The sequence below is a fragment of the Culex pipiens genome, chromosome 2, assembly GCF_016801865.2.
Source record: "Culex pipiens pallens isolate TS chromosome 2, TS_CPP_V2, whole genome shotgun sequence".
Classification (NCBI taxonomy): domain Eukaryota; kingdom Metazoa; phylum Arthropoda; class Insecta; order Diptera; family Culicidae; genus Culex; species Culex pipiens.
In genome coordinates, this window is record NC_068938.1 from 45745646 (window position 1) to 45763475 (window position 17830).

The 17830-nt window shown below is 36.1% G+C and overlaps 1 protein-coding gene across 1 annotated transcript; it reads left to right on the forward strand.

Moving 5' to 3' along the window:
• Window positions 1–396: 396 nt before the first annotated feature.
• Window positions 397–1736, forward strand: LOC120416803 (uncharacterized). The gene is made up of 2 exons (XM_039578679.1): window positions 397–1273; window positions 1335–1736. Exons 1-2 carry the CDS (start codon window positions 458–460, stop codon window positions 1596–1598), a joined length of 1080 nt encoding a protein of 359 aa, XP_039434613.1. The 5' UTR covers window positions 397–457; the 3' UTR covers window positions 1599–1736.
• The last annotated feature ends 16094 nt before the right edge of the window (window positions 1737–17830 follow it).

The window sequence follows — 17830 nt, forward strand, 5'->3', positions numbered from 1 at the left end:
CGAGAAGCCTTTGATTAGATTCGACTTATCTTGGCTATCCCCATTGGGGGATATGTTCAATTGTCGTTAACCCAGTTGATAACGATGTCTGCCTCTAATTTCACCACTGAGCCCAATCTTATGCAATTGTCAAAAATTGCCATGTAGTCGTAATTTTATCTAATCTATATTTGAACGTTATTGATTTTTTTTGTCAGAGTAAATGTTCTAAAACAATTTTGACCATCCTCAGCACAAATTCTCTCTTGTAACACCATTCAACAAGCCCCTAACAGTATGTGTACAATGCTCGAGTCGTGCGCACTGATAAGATATCAAGCGTCACGATTTATCGTCGCATGTATTGGTGATGAAAGCTATTAAAGTCCATTCACGGACCGTCCAGCCGATTAAACCAGTCCGCTGAGTGAACTCCACCCAATCAGAAGTATACACCGCAGCTTCCCCAGCCTTAGAGATGTCCGGTCAGCGCAAGAAGATCACTCCGATGTTCAACGACTTCCTGTACGAGGCCATCAAGAGGATCGCCGTCGAGCAGGGCTTCACGCCGGAACTGTTTTCGGTGGACTTTGACGAGGAGACCTGTCTGGAGTGCGATGGGTTTGTGAGTTTCGTGTTCAAGGCGATAATCAACGGGGACGATCGGGAGTTTGTGCTGTGGTGCAAGGTCCCTCCGAATGATGACCCGCGGTCGTTGGCTCTTTTTAAGCGCGAGGTGTTCTTCTACCGCGAAGTGTTGCCAGCGTTCTACGAGTTCCAGGCGGAAAAGGGACTCGGAGAGGAACAGCAGCAGCCGGGGGAGGCTGGGTTTTACAGTGCACCGAGGTGTTATCTTGCGCATTGTGATACGGAGAAGGAGGAAAGTGAGGCGGCTATTATTTTGGAGTACGACGAGAACTACGAACGGTGGGACTGGGACAAGTTTGAGCCGATCAATGTGGAGCACTCGAAGCTGTTGATGGAACAGTTGGGCAGGTTGCACGCGATCTCTTTCGCTATGAAGGAACAGAAGCCGGAGATGTTCAGCAAGTTCCACGCCAAAGACGTGCTGGTGGAGAACAATGATCTGGTTACGCTGATGAAGGAGTCGTTCGACCGGGCGTTGACCACCATGAGGACTCGCTTCGCGGCGGATCAGGACAAAATTCAGCGGATAAAGGATGTCGTGTTTCAGCAGCTGACCGACTGTGGCAACCCGGACAAATCGGAACCGTACTGTGTCGTCAGCCACGGCGACTGTTGGATCAATAATCTTATCTTCACTCATGACGAGGTAATTGGCCAACCCCAGCAATGTTTCGTTATAAGTTGTCTAATCTCCTTTTCCTTTTTAGGACAACGCGGCCAAAAGTGTAATCTTGACCGACTGGCAGGCGTCGCGATACGCGAGTCCACTGCTCGATTTGGGCTACTTTTTCTTCATCTGCACCAGTGGCCAGTTCCGGCGGGAGCACCTGGACGAGCTTCTGCAGCACTACCACGGTGCCCTGCGGGACCTGCTGGACCGGCTCGGCGGAGATACGGCACGGCAGTTTCCGTTTACGGCGCTGCTTCGGCTGGTGAAACCGTACCGGGACGCGATGCTCGATGGGCAATAGGAGGGGGCCAGGAAGAGTCAAGCAATTTTCTTGGACGTAATATTGGATAGATTTGCACTATGCGTTCATAAAGTACAAATGAGATAACAATTTGATGGTCATACAAAAGTCAATAAAACATTAATTTCCTGGAAGAAATTCGGTCATCTCCATGATATCGCTCCAATTTTCAAGTTCTGGACCTTTCTTCTGCGTTCATCCGCGTCCCACAGAATCAATTCCAAATCTCTGCTTTTCAACTAATTTGCCCTCTTGTTTGCGCTGTGCTGGTTGCTTCCAACGGAGATTTGTCAAAGATTTGGCCCGGAATGATTGAAGAACAAAAAAGAAAAAACTCCGGCCAGACCAGCATAAAAAAAAGGCCAAATGATTTGAATCCCGAATCTCGAAGGTCACTCAAGTGATCAGGAAAATCAACCATCCGTCCATCATCAGACCTTAGAGAAGAAACACAAAAAAATTGGACTTAAGAAACCGCCGAGCCTCGTCAAAGAGAGACTGGTCGTCGGTCTTGTTTATTTTCAATTGATTTTACCCATGGGACGACGATAATGATGAGGAAACAGAACAGCACACAAATCAGCTTCGGTCGGTTTAGGGTCCTTTTCGAGTACGCGCGTCCTTTTGTGGCGGCCATTAGTGATGTGGTGGAGGCCGTAATCCTGGGAAAACTTCAGGAAAATTTCCCAGACTTTACCGAGCTTTGTTTGCCAAATTGTGTCCTGGGAAGGCATTACAAACGTCCAGAGATTTGTCTCGCAGAAATTTTAGCGATTTAATTCAATAAAATTAATTTCAGAATGTCAACCTTTTTCAGCACTAAAAGATCTCTTTCGCCATTCCAAAAAATCAATAAAAGAAAAATTGCGATTTATTGTCCGTTCCCGCGTAGAGAAATCAATTCGCAGCGATAATAAATCAGCGATCTCCACGGGGATTTTCACCCTCTGGTGGTGGTCCGCGCAGATTTCAGCGAAGCCATTTGCAACCGATTTTCCTATATTTCAACGGGTCGTAGTCACATTGTTGGGGCAAGACCGACCGGCGTGGATCTTCTTGTTTTTTTTTGCAAATTGAAAGATTATTCCGGACTTGCTCGGGACCGAGCGATTTATGTTTGGAGATTTGACTAACGGCGGTGGAAAAAGTTGGTTGGAATAATGTATTTTACTGCTTCTATAGTTGTAGGATTTGAAAGTTAGCAGTTAAAATAAAAATCATGTTCCAAAGGTAGTTCTATAACTATGTGAATGTTTGAATTTGATTCGTAACCCATACGACATAGTACAAATACATAGTCAAATTTGAACATTATATAACCCAAATCCAAAAATGCTTCATGATTTTTTTACGAAATTTGCTATTTTCAATCACATTCAAATATTTTTTTTGAATAATAAAATTACTTAACATATGCCTGGTGTGTTATGAAATTGTTTATTTTTTATTTTTTTTATTTCTGGATTTTTTTTTGAGATTCTTTTCTGTTGAGCAATAAATATTTAAATCGCTTAAACTTTTTAAAAATCTATCAAAATTCATTCTTGATTTGAATAATTTCAGAAGCAGAGTCTTGTAACATTAACAACTATTTAATTTACAAAAAAAACATTGAGTTCAAATCAATGTGTAACTCTCAAAAATAAATTAATAGTAGTTTATGCAACAAGTTGCAAAAAGAGGATTTTTTCAGCACGAGTCGTACATTTATCCAACGAGGTTCACCGAGTTGGATAAATACGAAGAGTGCTGAAAAAATCAAGTTTTGCAACGAGTTCCATACAACATTTTTTGCAATTCCGAAAAACACCCATTGAGTGAAATTTTATGTCAAATTTTCATGTATTTTGTCAATAAATCGTTTGAATCAAAAAAATGTTGAAAAGTGTTACTTTTCGAAACAAGTGCTGAAAAGTTCAACTTTTCAGCACTCGTTTCAGTGCTGAAAAGTAGAACTTTTCAGCATTTATTTTGAAAAGTGTTGCTATTCGATTCTGTTATTTTTGGTACAGAAAAGTAGGCTATTTCGTCGTTCAAGTGTTTTCTGTGTGGATTAAAAGTGCCAACTTTTAATCATTAGTGACAGAAGTTTTTATTTCATTCATTTTCAAATAAATAGTCTTTTGTGTAAAGTTTTGGTGAAACTTCACAGAATGGTAATAAACATTAGGGAATGGTGACAGATTTTGTGTAAAAAAAAAGTGTTATATTACATCAAGAATTGGTGGATATTCATCAGATTCTAATGAATTTTCATCAGGTGAACATATTTACACATTTTTTAGGTAAAATTACACAAAAAAGAGGTAATTTCAACCTTCCAAAACATAACTTTTTTTCTGTGTTCCATGAACATTTTTTTAATTAAAACTGGATGAAAAGAACTTTTAAAGATAATATAATTTTCAAAAACTAATTAAGAGAAAATAGTTTTTGAGTGCCAACTAACTATCTTTCGACGACAGAAAAAAGTTGAATTTTTATAGAAGGATTAAAATTTGGTTGTTTAAAAATTTCTTCTATTTTGTGTGAAACTGATGAAAATTCATCAATTCTTAATGCAATATTGCAAATTTTGTGTGCACAAAATCTGTCATCATTCCCTGATGAATAAAACCATTTTTTATGTGTATAGGAGACTTTTGATCTGAATTTCAATGTCATAAAGGGTCATAATTCTTTATGAAATTACCAGAATTTGAAAAGAGGACTAAAATTTCACAGGGGCTTTAAATCTACTATTTGTAAAGTAAATCTTTCTCAGTTCCTGAGGGGAACACCCTTGAAGAGTATCGGGGCCGGCATTTACAAAGCGGATTCAGTGGTAATTTCATTCTCAACTTAATGTTAACATGTTAATGTTAATGTTAAAGTTCCATAGGTCGCCTTCCTAAGGTGTTGTGATAAGGTCCAGTTTGTGACGATACACTACACAGAAAAAAAATTATGGTAATATTCATCAGGAAATGGTGACAGATTTTGTGTCAAAAAAATGATTGATTTTACCCCAGAAAAAGATGAATTTTCATCAGTTTTTGATAAATATATATCAGATTCAAATTTTTACACATTTTTTATGAAATATTATTCAAAAAAAGAGGTAATATTTTCAATTTTTCAACATTCCAAAATTCAACTTTTTTTTTCTGTGTACCTTCCCTTTACTAAGCAATCGTATCCAGAAGAGAAACGATCACCAGTTGTGTTGGTCCGAGCCGGGATTTGAACCCCGATCTACCGCTTACGAAGCGGGAGCGTTACCACTAGGCTACGTGGCTCGGTCTAGGTCTATTATTTAGACGCACAGATTTTTAAAAATAAATTCAACGAAAACATAAAAATACATACTTTGATTGTAATAATTAGTATAATTTTTTATTCAATTTTACGAAAATTATTTCGTGTATCCGGCACTAAATTTGTTGTGATATTCAACAGCCTTTTCTCACAGTGTATGATTATCAATTCATATTTTAAATAACACTAGGCAATAACAGTATCTGTTAAAAATCCATAACTAACTGCATGGAAAATAAAACATATCTGTTTCCAATGTATTTTCACCAATGAACAAATTAAATTCACCGTTCAAAACGCAGCATTTCAATCCTAAAACGTGTAATTAAGAGGCAGTAGTTGTAAATATTGCTCGGTTTGCTCTAGAGGTCGTATCGAGGTGCTCCGATTTGGATGAAACTTTCAGCGTTTGTTTGTCTATACATGAGATGAACTCATGCCAAAAAACGGGCTTTGGGGTAAAACGGGCTTTGAAGTTTGAGGTCCAAAAAACCTAAAAAATCTTAAAATTGCTCGCATTTCCGTAAAACTTCATCAATTCCAACTCTCTTTGATGCATTCGAAAGGTCTTTTGAAGCACTTCAAAATGTGCCATAGACACCCAGGATTGGTTCGACTTTTTCTCTTAGCTTTTGCAAATTACTGTCAAAAATTGATTTTTTTAAAACCTTAATATCTTTTTGCAACAGCCTCCAACACCCATACTCCCATAGGTCAAAAGATAGGTAATTACATGGACTATAAGCCTACGGTGTTAACTTTTTGGCCAATCCCAGTTTTTCTCATAGTTTTTCGATTTTTCTAGAACAAACATTTTACAACGTTAGTTTTTGCCCTGTAGGCCGTCATAGCGGCACTTTTTGGTCTCAATTTTGTCATATTCGGAATCCTCGGACAATTTCACGTAAGTTAGAAGTATTGGAATTGTAAATTTGATTGGAAAAAATGCCATTTAGAATTATTTAAAATATTTTTTAACATTTTGTCGGATTAGGGGTAAAACATATATTCGCCTACTTGATACAGCATTTGACGCATTGATCACAGAATAAACCAAATCTAACTTTTTTTTCAAAAATGTTTTATTTAATTATTTTTCAAAATCAAATTTACAATTCCAATACTTCTAACTTACGTGAAATTGTCCAAGGATTCCGAATATGACAAAATTGAGACCAAAAAGTGCCGCTATGGCGGCCTACAGGGCAAAAACTAACGTTGTAAAATGTTTGTTCTAGAAAAATTGAAAAACTATGAGAAAAACTGCGACTAGCCAAAAAGTTAGTACCATAGGCTTATAGTCCATGTAATTACCTATCTTTTGACCTATGGGAGTATGGATGTTGGAGGCTGTTGCAAAAAGATATTAAGGTTTTAAAAAAATCCATTTTTGACAGTAATTTGCAAAAGCTAAGAGAAAAAGTCGAACCAATCCTGGATGTATATGGCACATTTTGAAGTGCTTCAAAAGACCTTTCGAATGCATCTAAGAGAGTTGGAATTGATGAAGTTTTACGGAAATGCGAGCAATTTTAAGATTTTTTAGGTTTTTTGGACCTCAAACTTCAAAGCCCGTTTTACCCCACTTCCCTTTGTCGTAGAGGGCTCATATTTGCGAGATTCATCTCATGTATAGACAAACAAACGCTGAAAGTTTCATCCAAATCGGAGCACCTCGATACGACCTGTTACACATTGGTGAAAAACTCGCTCTTAAGCTGTTCACCAAACTTCTGGTAAGAATCGAAAGTTCGGGGAGCTGGTTTGCGTTAGAATACAGAAACTTTCATTCGCTTGCTTACTTCCATCATTGACGATAAAGTTTCACCAGAGCAATTCTAGGGCAACTGATGTGATGATCGATCCATAAAACTTTATACAGTTTTCTTGAAAATTGTAGTTCAAAATGTGGAGCAATTGCTCTGGCACCGATTACAACCCATTTCCTTCTTCTGTTTCTAAATGCTCTAAATACTTTTTTTCCAGCTCAACAAACACACAGCCACCCAAACTCGTTGTTGAGACTGGCAAGACAGTTTCCAGCCCTGCTGTCAAGTGCCAAAGGCAAACATAAATCGCAAGGATTCCGGGTGATATCCTTGTTGGCGCCCGACGACGACTCGACGTAAACAATCCTTCATCCGATATAGTTTGTTGACAAAGTCCGGGGCTGGTGCATCGAATTATATCAAGGAGTGTAAATCGCCTTCATTCCTAATTAGGTTTACATTATTGAAGCCTTGCAGTGCTGTGCATTGCTTGGGAATGGTTCAGCGAGGGAAAATAAATCATTTCGAACGATGCGATGGTGCGTGTGTTTGGAGTTTCATAAGTTATGACTACGATGAGTTACGGACGAAGGGTCCTGGCTGGTTGTTTGCACTACAGATGAGCTGGATGTCCTTGATGATGTCGTGGAAAATAATGCTGCTCAAGTAAATGTATTGTTTGTTTAGGCATAAACAGTTTGTATTTTACGATTTGTTTGCCAATACAGATTTGACTATGATTTCAAGTTATAATTTTCAGCATTATGTTAGTATAGCGAACTTACAAATAGGATTCGTTTTGTGAAATTGCAATTGCATACATAAACATACATCACTGATTCCCAAACATTTTTGGCTCCACTACTGGGCCCAGTACCCACTTTGGGTAAAACTGCCTTAAATTAAAGATTATTTTGTGAAGCTAAGTTCAAAAAAAAAACATTGCAAATGTTTGACAAGCCTTCAACAGCAGGGATAATCCGTCGAAGGACGCACATGTCCTGCCAAGGAGACTAAATTTGTGTGTGTTACTTCAAGTGGGTGATGTTTTTCCCAAAAGTGTACAAACTTCTTGAGGGAATGTCCTTTTTTGCGCACGACACTACACGTTTGCAGTACTTGTGGACCAACGACACCAGAGATGAATATATTTCAAAACTAAAATAGACTTGCAGCTTACAAGAGCAAGCAAGATTTGAGATATTTCCAAGCGTGTGCCCTAAATTAAGTTATGTCTTCGTTATCCTTTACAGCCAAAAATGTACAATTTCCCTTTTATGTTCAATCCCTTTAGGAAAGACAATTTTAGCAGGTGTCACCATCTGCTGCAAGGCTCTGTTTCTCGAAAAGGGCCAACTACAAGAGTAACAACTTTATCTCTGCAGGATGTCTGTGAAAAAGGATTGATTGGATGCACGTGACGATGGCAGTTACGCCTGGCAGGGCAAGAGTTGTCAGCTTTTGGGAGATTCGCTTTTGCGCTTCATTAAGTGGATTTTGACAACTTAAGGCGGGGTGCACTCGAGTTTGAAGGGCTTAAGTATGATTCATTACGATGAGCTGATGCTACTGTGATGCATAGTTTTTAACTGTGGAAAGTGAAGAAAATGTAGGTCCACTGTAAACAACGAGCAAGGTTCTCATCATTTAAAAACCATACGTTTGAAGTTACTGGTTTTACTTTTAAGGAACAATCTCTTAAAATATAAAAATGAGAAACAATATAGGTTAAGAGTAAGGCTACCAACTATACGGATTTTTTTCATTACCATACGGATTTTTGACACACATCGCGAATTTTTTACAGGCCGAAGTCTTAAGCACGCTGACAGCAAAATATAATTTGTAAACTTTTGTAAAATACGACACAGTTTATATGTTCAAGTCCAAAACTTATCTAAACAATTCCTTAACAGTGTTTTTACTATACCATGGGGTCATATCGGCAAAGTGTACGGATTTTTGCTTAGCAAGAGTTGGTAGCCTTAGTTAAGAGTAGTCATTCTTTGCCAACTCACAAGAAATCGGAAAAAGTTGTCCCGACCCCTCTTCGATTTGCGAGAAACTTTTTCCTGAGTAGTAATTCTGGTCTATGGTCACGAATTAGAGGTTTATTTTTCGATAACTCGTGACGGAGGGGTGGTACGACCCCTTTCATTTTTAAACTTTCGTAAAAAAAAGTGGTTTCAATAATTTGCAGCACGAATCGTCATGTTTTGAAAATTTGGTGTCAAAGGATGTTTATGTGAAAATTGGCGTTCAATTAAATGGCATACTCAAAAATCCATGCGTGTGTTTCACCGATTAAAAAATACAAAAATAGGTTTAAAACCTCTGCCATTATTCGTTGCTCAGTTGCAAATGTTTTGAGACGTGTCACATTTCGAATCCGCAAAAACCCAGAAAGGTCCATTTTTCATTTTAAAATTTCAAGTTCTATCTGTTTTTTTTTTGCATTTCTTACTTTACCGTTCTACGCATAATTGTCCCATGTTCAAAAAAGTGCAGCTGAGAAATACGCGATTGAAATTTTTCGACCGTTTTTTGTGTTTCTACGCATAATTGTCCCGTGGGTAATCATCGTAGTCATCACAGTTAGCAGTTTATCACTCTCATTTGTAATCCTCTTGCTATACAATAGGTAAACTAGACACAATAGTTCGTAGAACTGATAATTTCTTGAAAGAAAATACTTGGGACAATAATGCGTAGAAGTACAACGATGGGACAAACAGACTTGGTGTTGTTTTCAATGAGTTTCCGAACATAGTACTAGATTTTATGCGTTTTTCGAAAAGTAAACGTTAAACTAAACCTAAAAAAGACAAAAAGTCGGAATCGACCAAAAATGACATGGGACAATCATGCGCAGTACTGAGCTTCAAAAAAATATTTTCTTAGCGTTTTTCTTAAAACACCGAATTGATTTATGGACGCCACGATATCTCGGGATTGTGTGGACCAAATTTATTGAAATGTCGGGTGAAGACTCTCAAGACATATATATTGTGTACCCGATTTTGAAATTTTGATTTAAAAATAAAAATAAATTAAAACCTGATGATTTATTTATGAAAAACGTATAAAAGTTTTTGAATAGCAACCCTTTACATTTTTGCCGATTGACATGTATGTAACCCCTTAACACTCAAACGCTCGGGTAGTCATTTGACCCCTATTTTTTCTAAAAATTCTAATAACTTTTGGTAGAATTGCCCAATTTGGATGCTTCCGGTTGCAAAAGATCCAGATTTGTCTATATTTTGAACTGTCAGATGGGGGACAAATATGGTCCACTTATACCGGAGATATTCCGGTTTCTCTTGGGGTACCTCGGCCCTTCTTTTTGGGGTTTTGGTCAATAGAACAAAAACCATTTCGCAGAATAATGCCGGAAATTATGCAAAACTTCAAGGCATCATTCGAATACATCATCCTGCATAGATACATGGCATGGTCAAAACCTTCGGGCACCGAAACAGGTTCCAACCGGAAACGGTTCACTGAGTTGATGTCGATTGGTGCCCAAATGGAACCAGCTCCGGTACCCCGTAGGACCTAACACCATGTCAATTATTTTTGCTGGATAATGTATTAGAATGATGCCTTGTAGTTTTGCCACATTTCCGGCATTGTTCTGTGAAATGGTTATTGCTCTATTGAACAAAACCCCAAATAGGAGGGCCGAGGTACCCCAAGGGAATCCAGAATATCTCCGGTAAAAGTGGACCATATTTGTCCCCCATCTGACAGTTCAAAATATAGACAAATCTGGATCTTCTGCAACCGGAAGCATCCAAATTGGTCAATTCTACCAAAAGTTATGAGATTTTTTAGAAAAAAAAAAAAATAGGGGTCAAATGACTACCCGAGCATTTGAGTGTTAATCAAATGGGACACTTTCAAGATTATTTCAATGTGTTTTGAAAAAATAATGCTAATTTTTGACAGTAGCATAACTGTAAATTTTTCTGGAGGTTTTTAGTTTGAAATTTATTTTTCTTGTCCACTAATTCAAACAATTCGATGCCTCTGTGCTCTCTAATGCTAACTAGAAAATAGGAAAATCAGCAAGCTTAGTACAAGAGAGCACAGAGGCATCGAATTGTTAAATATTTTCCAAAATAAAAATTCTTATAGGGAAAAGAAATCTCAAAAATCTAAAGCCTTGTTGGCTGGGTTCAGTTTTTTTTGCCGGAATTGATCAATATAGTTTTTTATAATTTTTAAAGAAAAAAAAACTCTTGAACTTTTTCCATCCAAATCCGGATATCTTGGAGGTCGTCTAAGTTCTTAGGCATCTCTATAGGGTATCCAACCATCAAATCCCTCCCCCGTTGATCGTGAGGTGCGACCAAAAGGACAAAAAATTCTGCATATTCCTGAAGCATTTATTTTCCTTAACGACACCAACCTATTTCGAAATTTATGCTCACCTAGTGGTTGCACTACTGGAAATACCAAGCTAAACAAAAAAAAACGTTTTTCTTTGGTGGACCCCTTTTCTCAGGAAGTGCGTATTGGTCCTAAACTTCTGTGCTCTGGGATTTGGAAGGCCTCAGCCACTACAAGGTGCATTAACAATTTTTTTCAAAACAATTAGTTTCACGTCCTAGTTCCTAACTGAATCACAAAAAAATCCATCGAAATTCGAGAACAGTTAACCAAGAGCTTATCCCGCGCACTGAAGCATCCTTTCCCGAGAACAAAACCCTTTCCTCTTCAAACCTTTCCTTTTTTTCATGCTAAACCAGCGCGTCGCCGTTAACGGTTCATCGCCGGAGCTGCTACCCTAATTATGTTCCGAAGCAAGTCCGATAACGCGATCATTATCAGACTCTCTGTTTTCCTTTCACCAACAAACCGAGCCCGATAACATGATCATTATCGGACTCTCTGTTGCTCTTTCCCAACAAGCCCAAGCTTGTTGATTTAGGCTCACCTGGCTAGGAAGGATTTGTCTACCTGAAATCCTTCCAACTAGCTAGCTAGGATAAGTTTTAGAAATAAGCCACCAGTCTGTAACTACCTCTTAAGCGGAGCGAACACGGCTCAAATAAAAATGCTTAAAGACCCAACCTGTCTTTAATTATAATTGGCGCAGCCGGTCGGCGTCGATCAACCTCAGAGCAGAATCAAATAGTGCATGCGTGTGATTAATAACCATTCGCGAAGTGTGTTCCCGGACAAATACGGAATTAATCCCGAACGTCACCGGAGTATTCGAGCATCATCGGAACATCGGAATTGAGGACACCGCCAACAGAGGAACCTGAGGAGCAGTACTCGACGAGGACCACCACGACTAGCAACTTAATTGATTTGAGAGCCATCCCGCCATACGTCGCATCAAGAGGATGACTCAGTGAGAATCAAAAGAGAAGAGTAGAAGTGAAGTGAAGAAAAACGACTGGAAAAAATGTACCAGTTCGTAAATATGGAACCACAGTTCCAACAAATTTTATTAAAAAGAGTTCTTGAGCTAAAAACAAGACTCAATCATGATATAGAAGATGGAAATATATCCTCTTCTCTTATAAAAGACCTGAGTGCCCTGTTAAAATGGGGTGCAAAAATTGGCCTCCTTGGGGAGTCAGATGTCAAAAACGTTCAATATAATTTGAACATAGTACGAAAATGTACTAATCATACAATCAACGAATCAACATCAAGTGAATTGATGGATATAAGGATAAAGAATCAGCAGAAGGCAAGGAGCCAACTACCGGGATTGATGTTTGAAAACAGTCCAAAGTGTTTGATTGAAATGACAAGTCAGAATAGATCAACTCAAACGGACAACAAACAAATAAACAATCTTCAAGAAGAATCGCCAAGCAACGTTATCTTAATTGCAGAACGTAAAAAGTTCACCAGTTCGAAAAACAAATTTACAAAAAGGACAAGAAACATATTTCAACGTCAACATCGCATGATACGGACCAACAATCCAGCAAACAACACGTCAACAAAAAGTTCAATCGGAACAAAAAAATCAACGGATGGATCAAGAATCAGCGAAGCCAACAAAAACCAAGGGAACAACAAGTTATCTAGAAATCAACGGAACTTCAAGTCAACGAATTGCATGTCATCGAATAGGTATGTGTTAACATATAAAGATAAGTTCGTAGATACAAATTCCAAAATTTTGTCAAATCAAAAGCTTTACGATAGGGGTAAAAAGTTGTCAATTCTCGATTAAATTTTCAAAAGGTCCTATCTGCATAGGAAACCCATGAGGGATAGGTTGTTTTGAAAATTTAATCTAGAATTGATCTTTTAACTAGAAAGTGGAAATACAAATCAACACCCCATAAATATGTTTTACCATGTAAGATAGTAGGCCAATTTCAAAATTATAAATTGCAAAACCGCTTTTACGATCGGGGTAAAAAAAAAAAAAAACATTCATATAACAAGTAAAAACATCGTAGGTGACAGATCAGTGATTCAGACCGATTCAAATCAAAATGGCAAGACTTCTGTTAACTATATTAACAAAATATTTTGCAAAATTTTTGAAGTAAAACTGCTCACTCCATATCTAGACATCGTGAAATACGCTTTTAAGAAGCTGTTATCGAATGTCAAAGACACATGTTTTTTTAAATGATTTTCATGATATTGGGCCGGGACCGTGGTGTAGGGGTAAGCGTGATTGCCTCTCACCCAGTCGGCCTGGGTTCGATCCCAGACGGTCCCGGTGGCATTTTTCGAGACGAGATTTGTCTGATCACGCCTTCCGTCGGAAGGGAAGTGAATGTTGGTCCCGGACTAACCTAAAAAAAGGTTAGGTCGTTAGCTCAGTCCAGGTGTAGGAGTCGTCTCCCTGGGTCCTGCCTCGGTGGAGTCGCTGGTAGGCAGTTGGACTAACAATCCAAAGGTCGTCAGTTCGAATCCCGTGGTGGATGGAAGCTAAGGTGTAAAAAGAGGTTTGCAATTGCCTCAACAATCAAGCCTTCGAACACCTAGTTTCGAGTAGGAATCTCGCAATCGAGAACGCCAAGGCAATGCTGTAGAGCGAATAATTTGATTTGATTTTTTTTCATGATATAACGACAATTAAACAAAATAAAACTGAAGAGACAGTTATTGATCGCATCTAAATTGCTTGATAACTAAAATTCAAATAGATAAAACAATATCCAATCAAAAGCTGCAAAAATATTTTGCCCAGAAAAAAAATGTTTTTTTTTTTTTTGTTGTGCCAATCATTATTAAGATTGTTTCTATTTTGACACAATACTAATTTTTATGTAGCAAAATCACAAACAAATATAAAAAAAAATGTTTTAAAGAGTCATGCGAACATGATAGTAGCAGTTATTTGAAAGTAAAAAAAAACCGTAATCTCAATCATATGAGTACTTAATACGTTTTTTTTTATTTTGATATAAAAAAAAAATCAACAAAAAAAATGTGTTGTACAAAACCAAGTACAAGGAAATTTCAAGATTGCTGTAGTATTCACAACAGAAAGATATAAAAGAACAATGCATATATTAGCTCAAACAGATATAATGTACACTAAAACATTTTTTTTATCTGTTTCGAATGTTGCTTTGAATTTAATATCAATATTTTTTTTATCTGAAGTTCAATGCAAACATAACAAAATAGTGTTTGCTGTGTAAAACAAACAATCGATTGGCGTAGACCAACAAGCATTTGTGAATTGTGTTCAATAAACTAAAATTATAACGATAATTTCAGAAGTTATTCAGAAATAAATGTCCCTAACATTTATTACAAGATGTGAAAAAAAATAAACACAAATTTAATTAATAAATTAGATACTATAAAAATAATAATGAAGAAAACATTCAACAATGGTTTTTTTAAGTCAAAGGCTTCTAAATAAGCTGATAAAAAGCTTAAATTTTAAAAAGAAAATCATTTTGCCACAACTGAAAACTATCAGAAGTAATTTTACTCTACGATTCATATCATTCAGAGAAATCTTGATGAATAAAAAAAATGTAAGCAGCTAGCAAAAAAAAAAATCTATATAGACTTCTAAATTTCAAAATAAAAAAAAATCAACAGCAATTGTACGGCATACGAATATAATACGGAAAATAAACCTACCACGAATATTTTAGAGTTTTTGGTACTCTGAGATTTTGATGATAGAAAAATTAAACCACCCACATATTGACATTTTGTCATCATATTGTGAATAATAATATGTGTCCAAACAACACAGTATCAATTCAGAAAAATGAATGTTACAATTAAAAACAAAAAAAGCACACACAAACTGTAATTCAAAAACTTTGACCGATTAACATTGAGTTTAAAACGAATTATGATTTAAATTGAAAAAAAAGTGCTTTCTTACTACTTTCAAATATTTAAAAACTAAAAAATTTAAAGCAAAATACAGATAAAAAATAGTCTCAGCTTTTCTGTGATTAAAAGTATTTGTTTTGTATGCTTATTTGATAAAAAAAACTGTATTTCCTCAAAAAAAGAAAAAAAAAAGACCAGTGTTCAAAAACCAATCCTGACAAGTCCAGATATATTTTTAGGATTTTATCAAGAAAAATTAAACGATACTGAAAACAACAGTGTTCGGACAATACAACATTAACAATGAAGAAAAGGTTTCAAAATGCCTAAAAGAAATTTAGTATATATTTTTTTTTGTGAGAGTGGATAGAAATTCAATATATGATATACCACATAATCATAGACAAGATAGAAAAATTTGCAAAAGAACTTTGAAAAGTTTTTTTTTCTTCTCCCAAATGCAAAAAAATCAATGGTTATAAATATACCAATATATTTAAAAATCTATTAGTACCTAAAGCTAAAATCAATGAATCAAAATGTACTTATAATCGTAATACGTTAAAATATAGGGTGAATACACCTTTAAACTTTTGTTTACATCACAAAATATAAGATTGCAAATAAAATGATTCAAATAGTGTGTGTCAACTAATAAAAAATTACTCAATTAAATTTCATTCTGACGGTACATTATAACTCATGACTCTCGCAACAAAACAAAAATAATCATAAAAAGGTTAAAAGTGTTCAATATGATTCAAAGTTAACTAAAACAATTAATTAAAAATAGTTTTATTTTTCAATTCAATGAAATCTTAAGTACAGAAAAAACATTAGGAACATATTTTTCCTTTGACAAAATATAAAAGAATAGGAATTTAATCATACTAACTTTCAAAATCAGAAAACGTTATAAAAAATATGACTATGTTGTCTTAAAACAAGTAACTGAACTTAATTTAGGTAAAAAAAAAACAAAACACTGCCATGTATAACTAAAACATCGGAATACATTGGATCATTTTACAGTGAGAAATAGATGAAGATTTGAATCACAAAATCTTATATATATAAAAAATTTCGACGGTTTTGTTCGAACGCGCATCAGTTGATAACGGAAAGTCGGATCGGAGTGCTCTTTGCTGCGTTGGGTTTGTATAAGCCCAAGGAAGGTTCTTACGCTAAAGAGTGACAACTTTGGCCACTCCAGAACCGATTCCGGAAGATCTGCAGATTGTATGGGAAAAGTTGCGTAAAATCAGATTTTGATCACAGGAGGCTAAAAACGTCAAGAAGTGAAAAAATGACAAGACGAAGTTTGTCGGGGTTAGCTTGTTATGCATAAAAATCGTTGCAAGCGGTAAAGACCACACATGAGTTCAAAAACTATTACAACTAATGAATTCTCAACAAACGATAACGTTAAGGATAATAATAATAAAAATTACATAAATTAAATCGGACAGTTATAAGCAATAAAAAAAATGTAGTACAAAATAACCTTGATGCCAAAAAGGCTAATTAGCATAAATTCAGTTCTAAAACCAATAAAACTGTTGTAAAAAAGTATCTCAAATATTGTGTTAACTGGTTGAAAAAAACAAACAATAATTACAAAAAAAATGTATATTTGAAATATTATAATGAAAACACATCCACTTGTGTTCATTTTCAAAAAAAAAAAGAAACAAAAAAAAAATCAAGAAGCAAACCATGAATAAAAAATGTATAATTACTCAGTTATTTCATGTAACATTTAATCTATTAACTCTTCAAACAAAAATAGATAGCCAGGAACACAAAGTTAAACAGATAATTTTTAAAATTATGAAAATATTTTGAATTATAATTCAAATCCACATATATGAGGATCGCTTATGTTACTGAGCAAAACTATAATCAAAAACACATCTTAATTATTATTTTTTTTTTTTTTCATAAAAACATCTTAATTATTTAGGCGTTAATAACAGAAACACATTTATATTATAACGCATGAGGACATGCTTTTTCACCCCCCGGAGGAATTATGTTCCGAAGCAAGTCCGATAACGCGATCATTATCAGACTCTCTGTTTTCCTTTCACCAACAAACCGAGCCCGATAACATGATCATTATCGGACTCTCTGTTGCTCTTTCCCAACAAGCCCAAGCTTGTTGATTTAGGCTCACCTGGCTAGGAAGGATTTGTCTACCTGAAATCCTTCCAACTAGCTAGCTAGGATAAGTTTTAGAAATAAGCCACCAGTCTGTAACTACCTCTTAAGCGGAGCGAACACGGCTCAAATAAAAATGCTTAAAGACCCAACCTGTCTTTAATTATAATTCCCTTTGGGGTGCAAAACAACATCGCCAAGCTTCCAAGTTGGGTGAAAATTTGAAACTTTCCGCCGCCTCCCAGTGTGCTTTTTGTCACAGCATAAAAATTCCATCAAGACGCGCCCCACCCTTTTCCGATTTTTTTCTCTCTCGATCCAATCTTTTTGGGATCTTTACACCTCGATGAACAATCTTAGGGGAAAAGGAGAAAGATAATCTCACCCACAGAAAAGGATTCACAAACCAGCGTTTTTTTTTTTTGGACGAAAGTGGGAAATGGATTCAATTTTCGGTATGTTTTGGCAAAATTCAAGGCACGTTTTAATTTTCACTCAATCAACGATATTTCTTCGTTGTCGTCGTACTTTATTTTGGGCAGGTTGGCGCAAACCTTGGACGGGGTTTGCTCGTCTTAGAAGCTAAATAATCATTTACATTATACAAGCTTGCGTGTTTGTGTGTGTTCGTGGAGTATGTGTTTCTGTGTGGGTTTACAAAAAAAACTTCATAACTAGCAAAAAAAAGAGTTTAGCAAATTCAATACCATC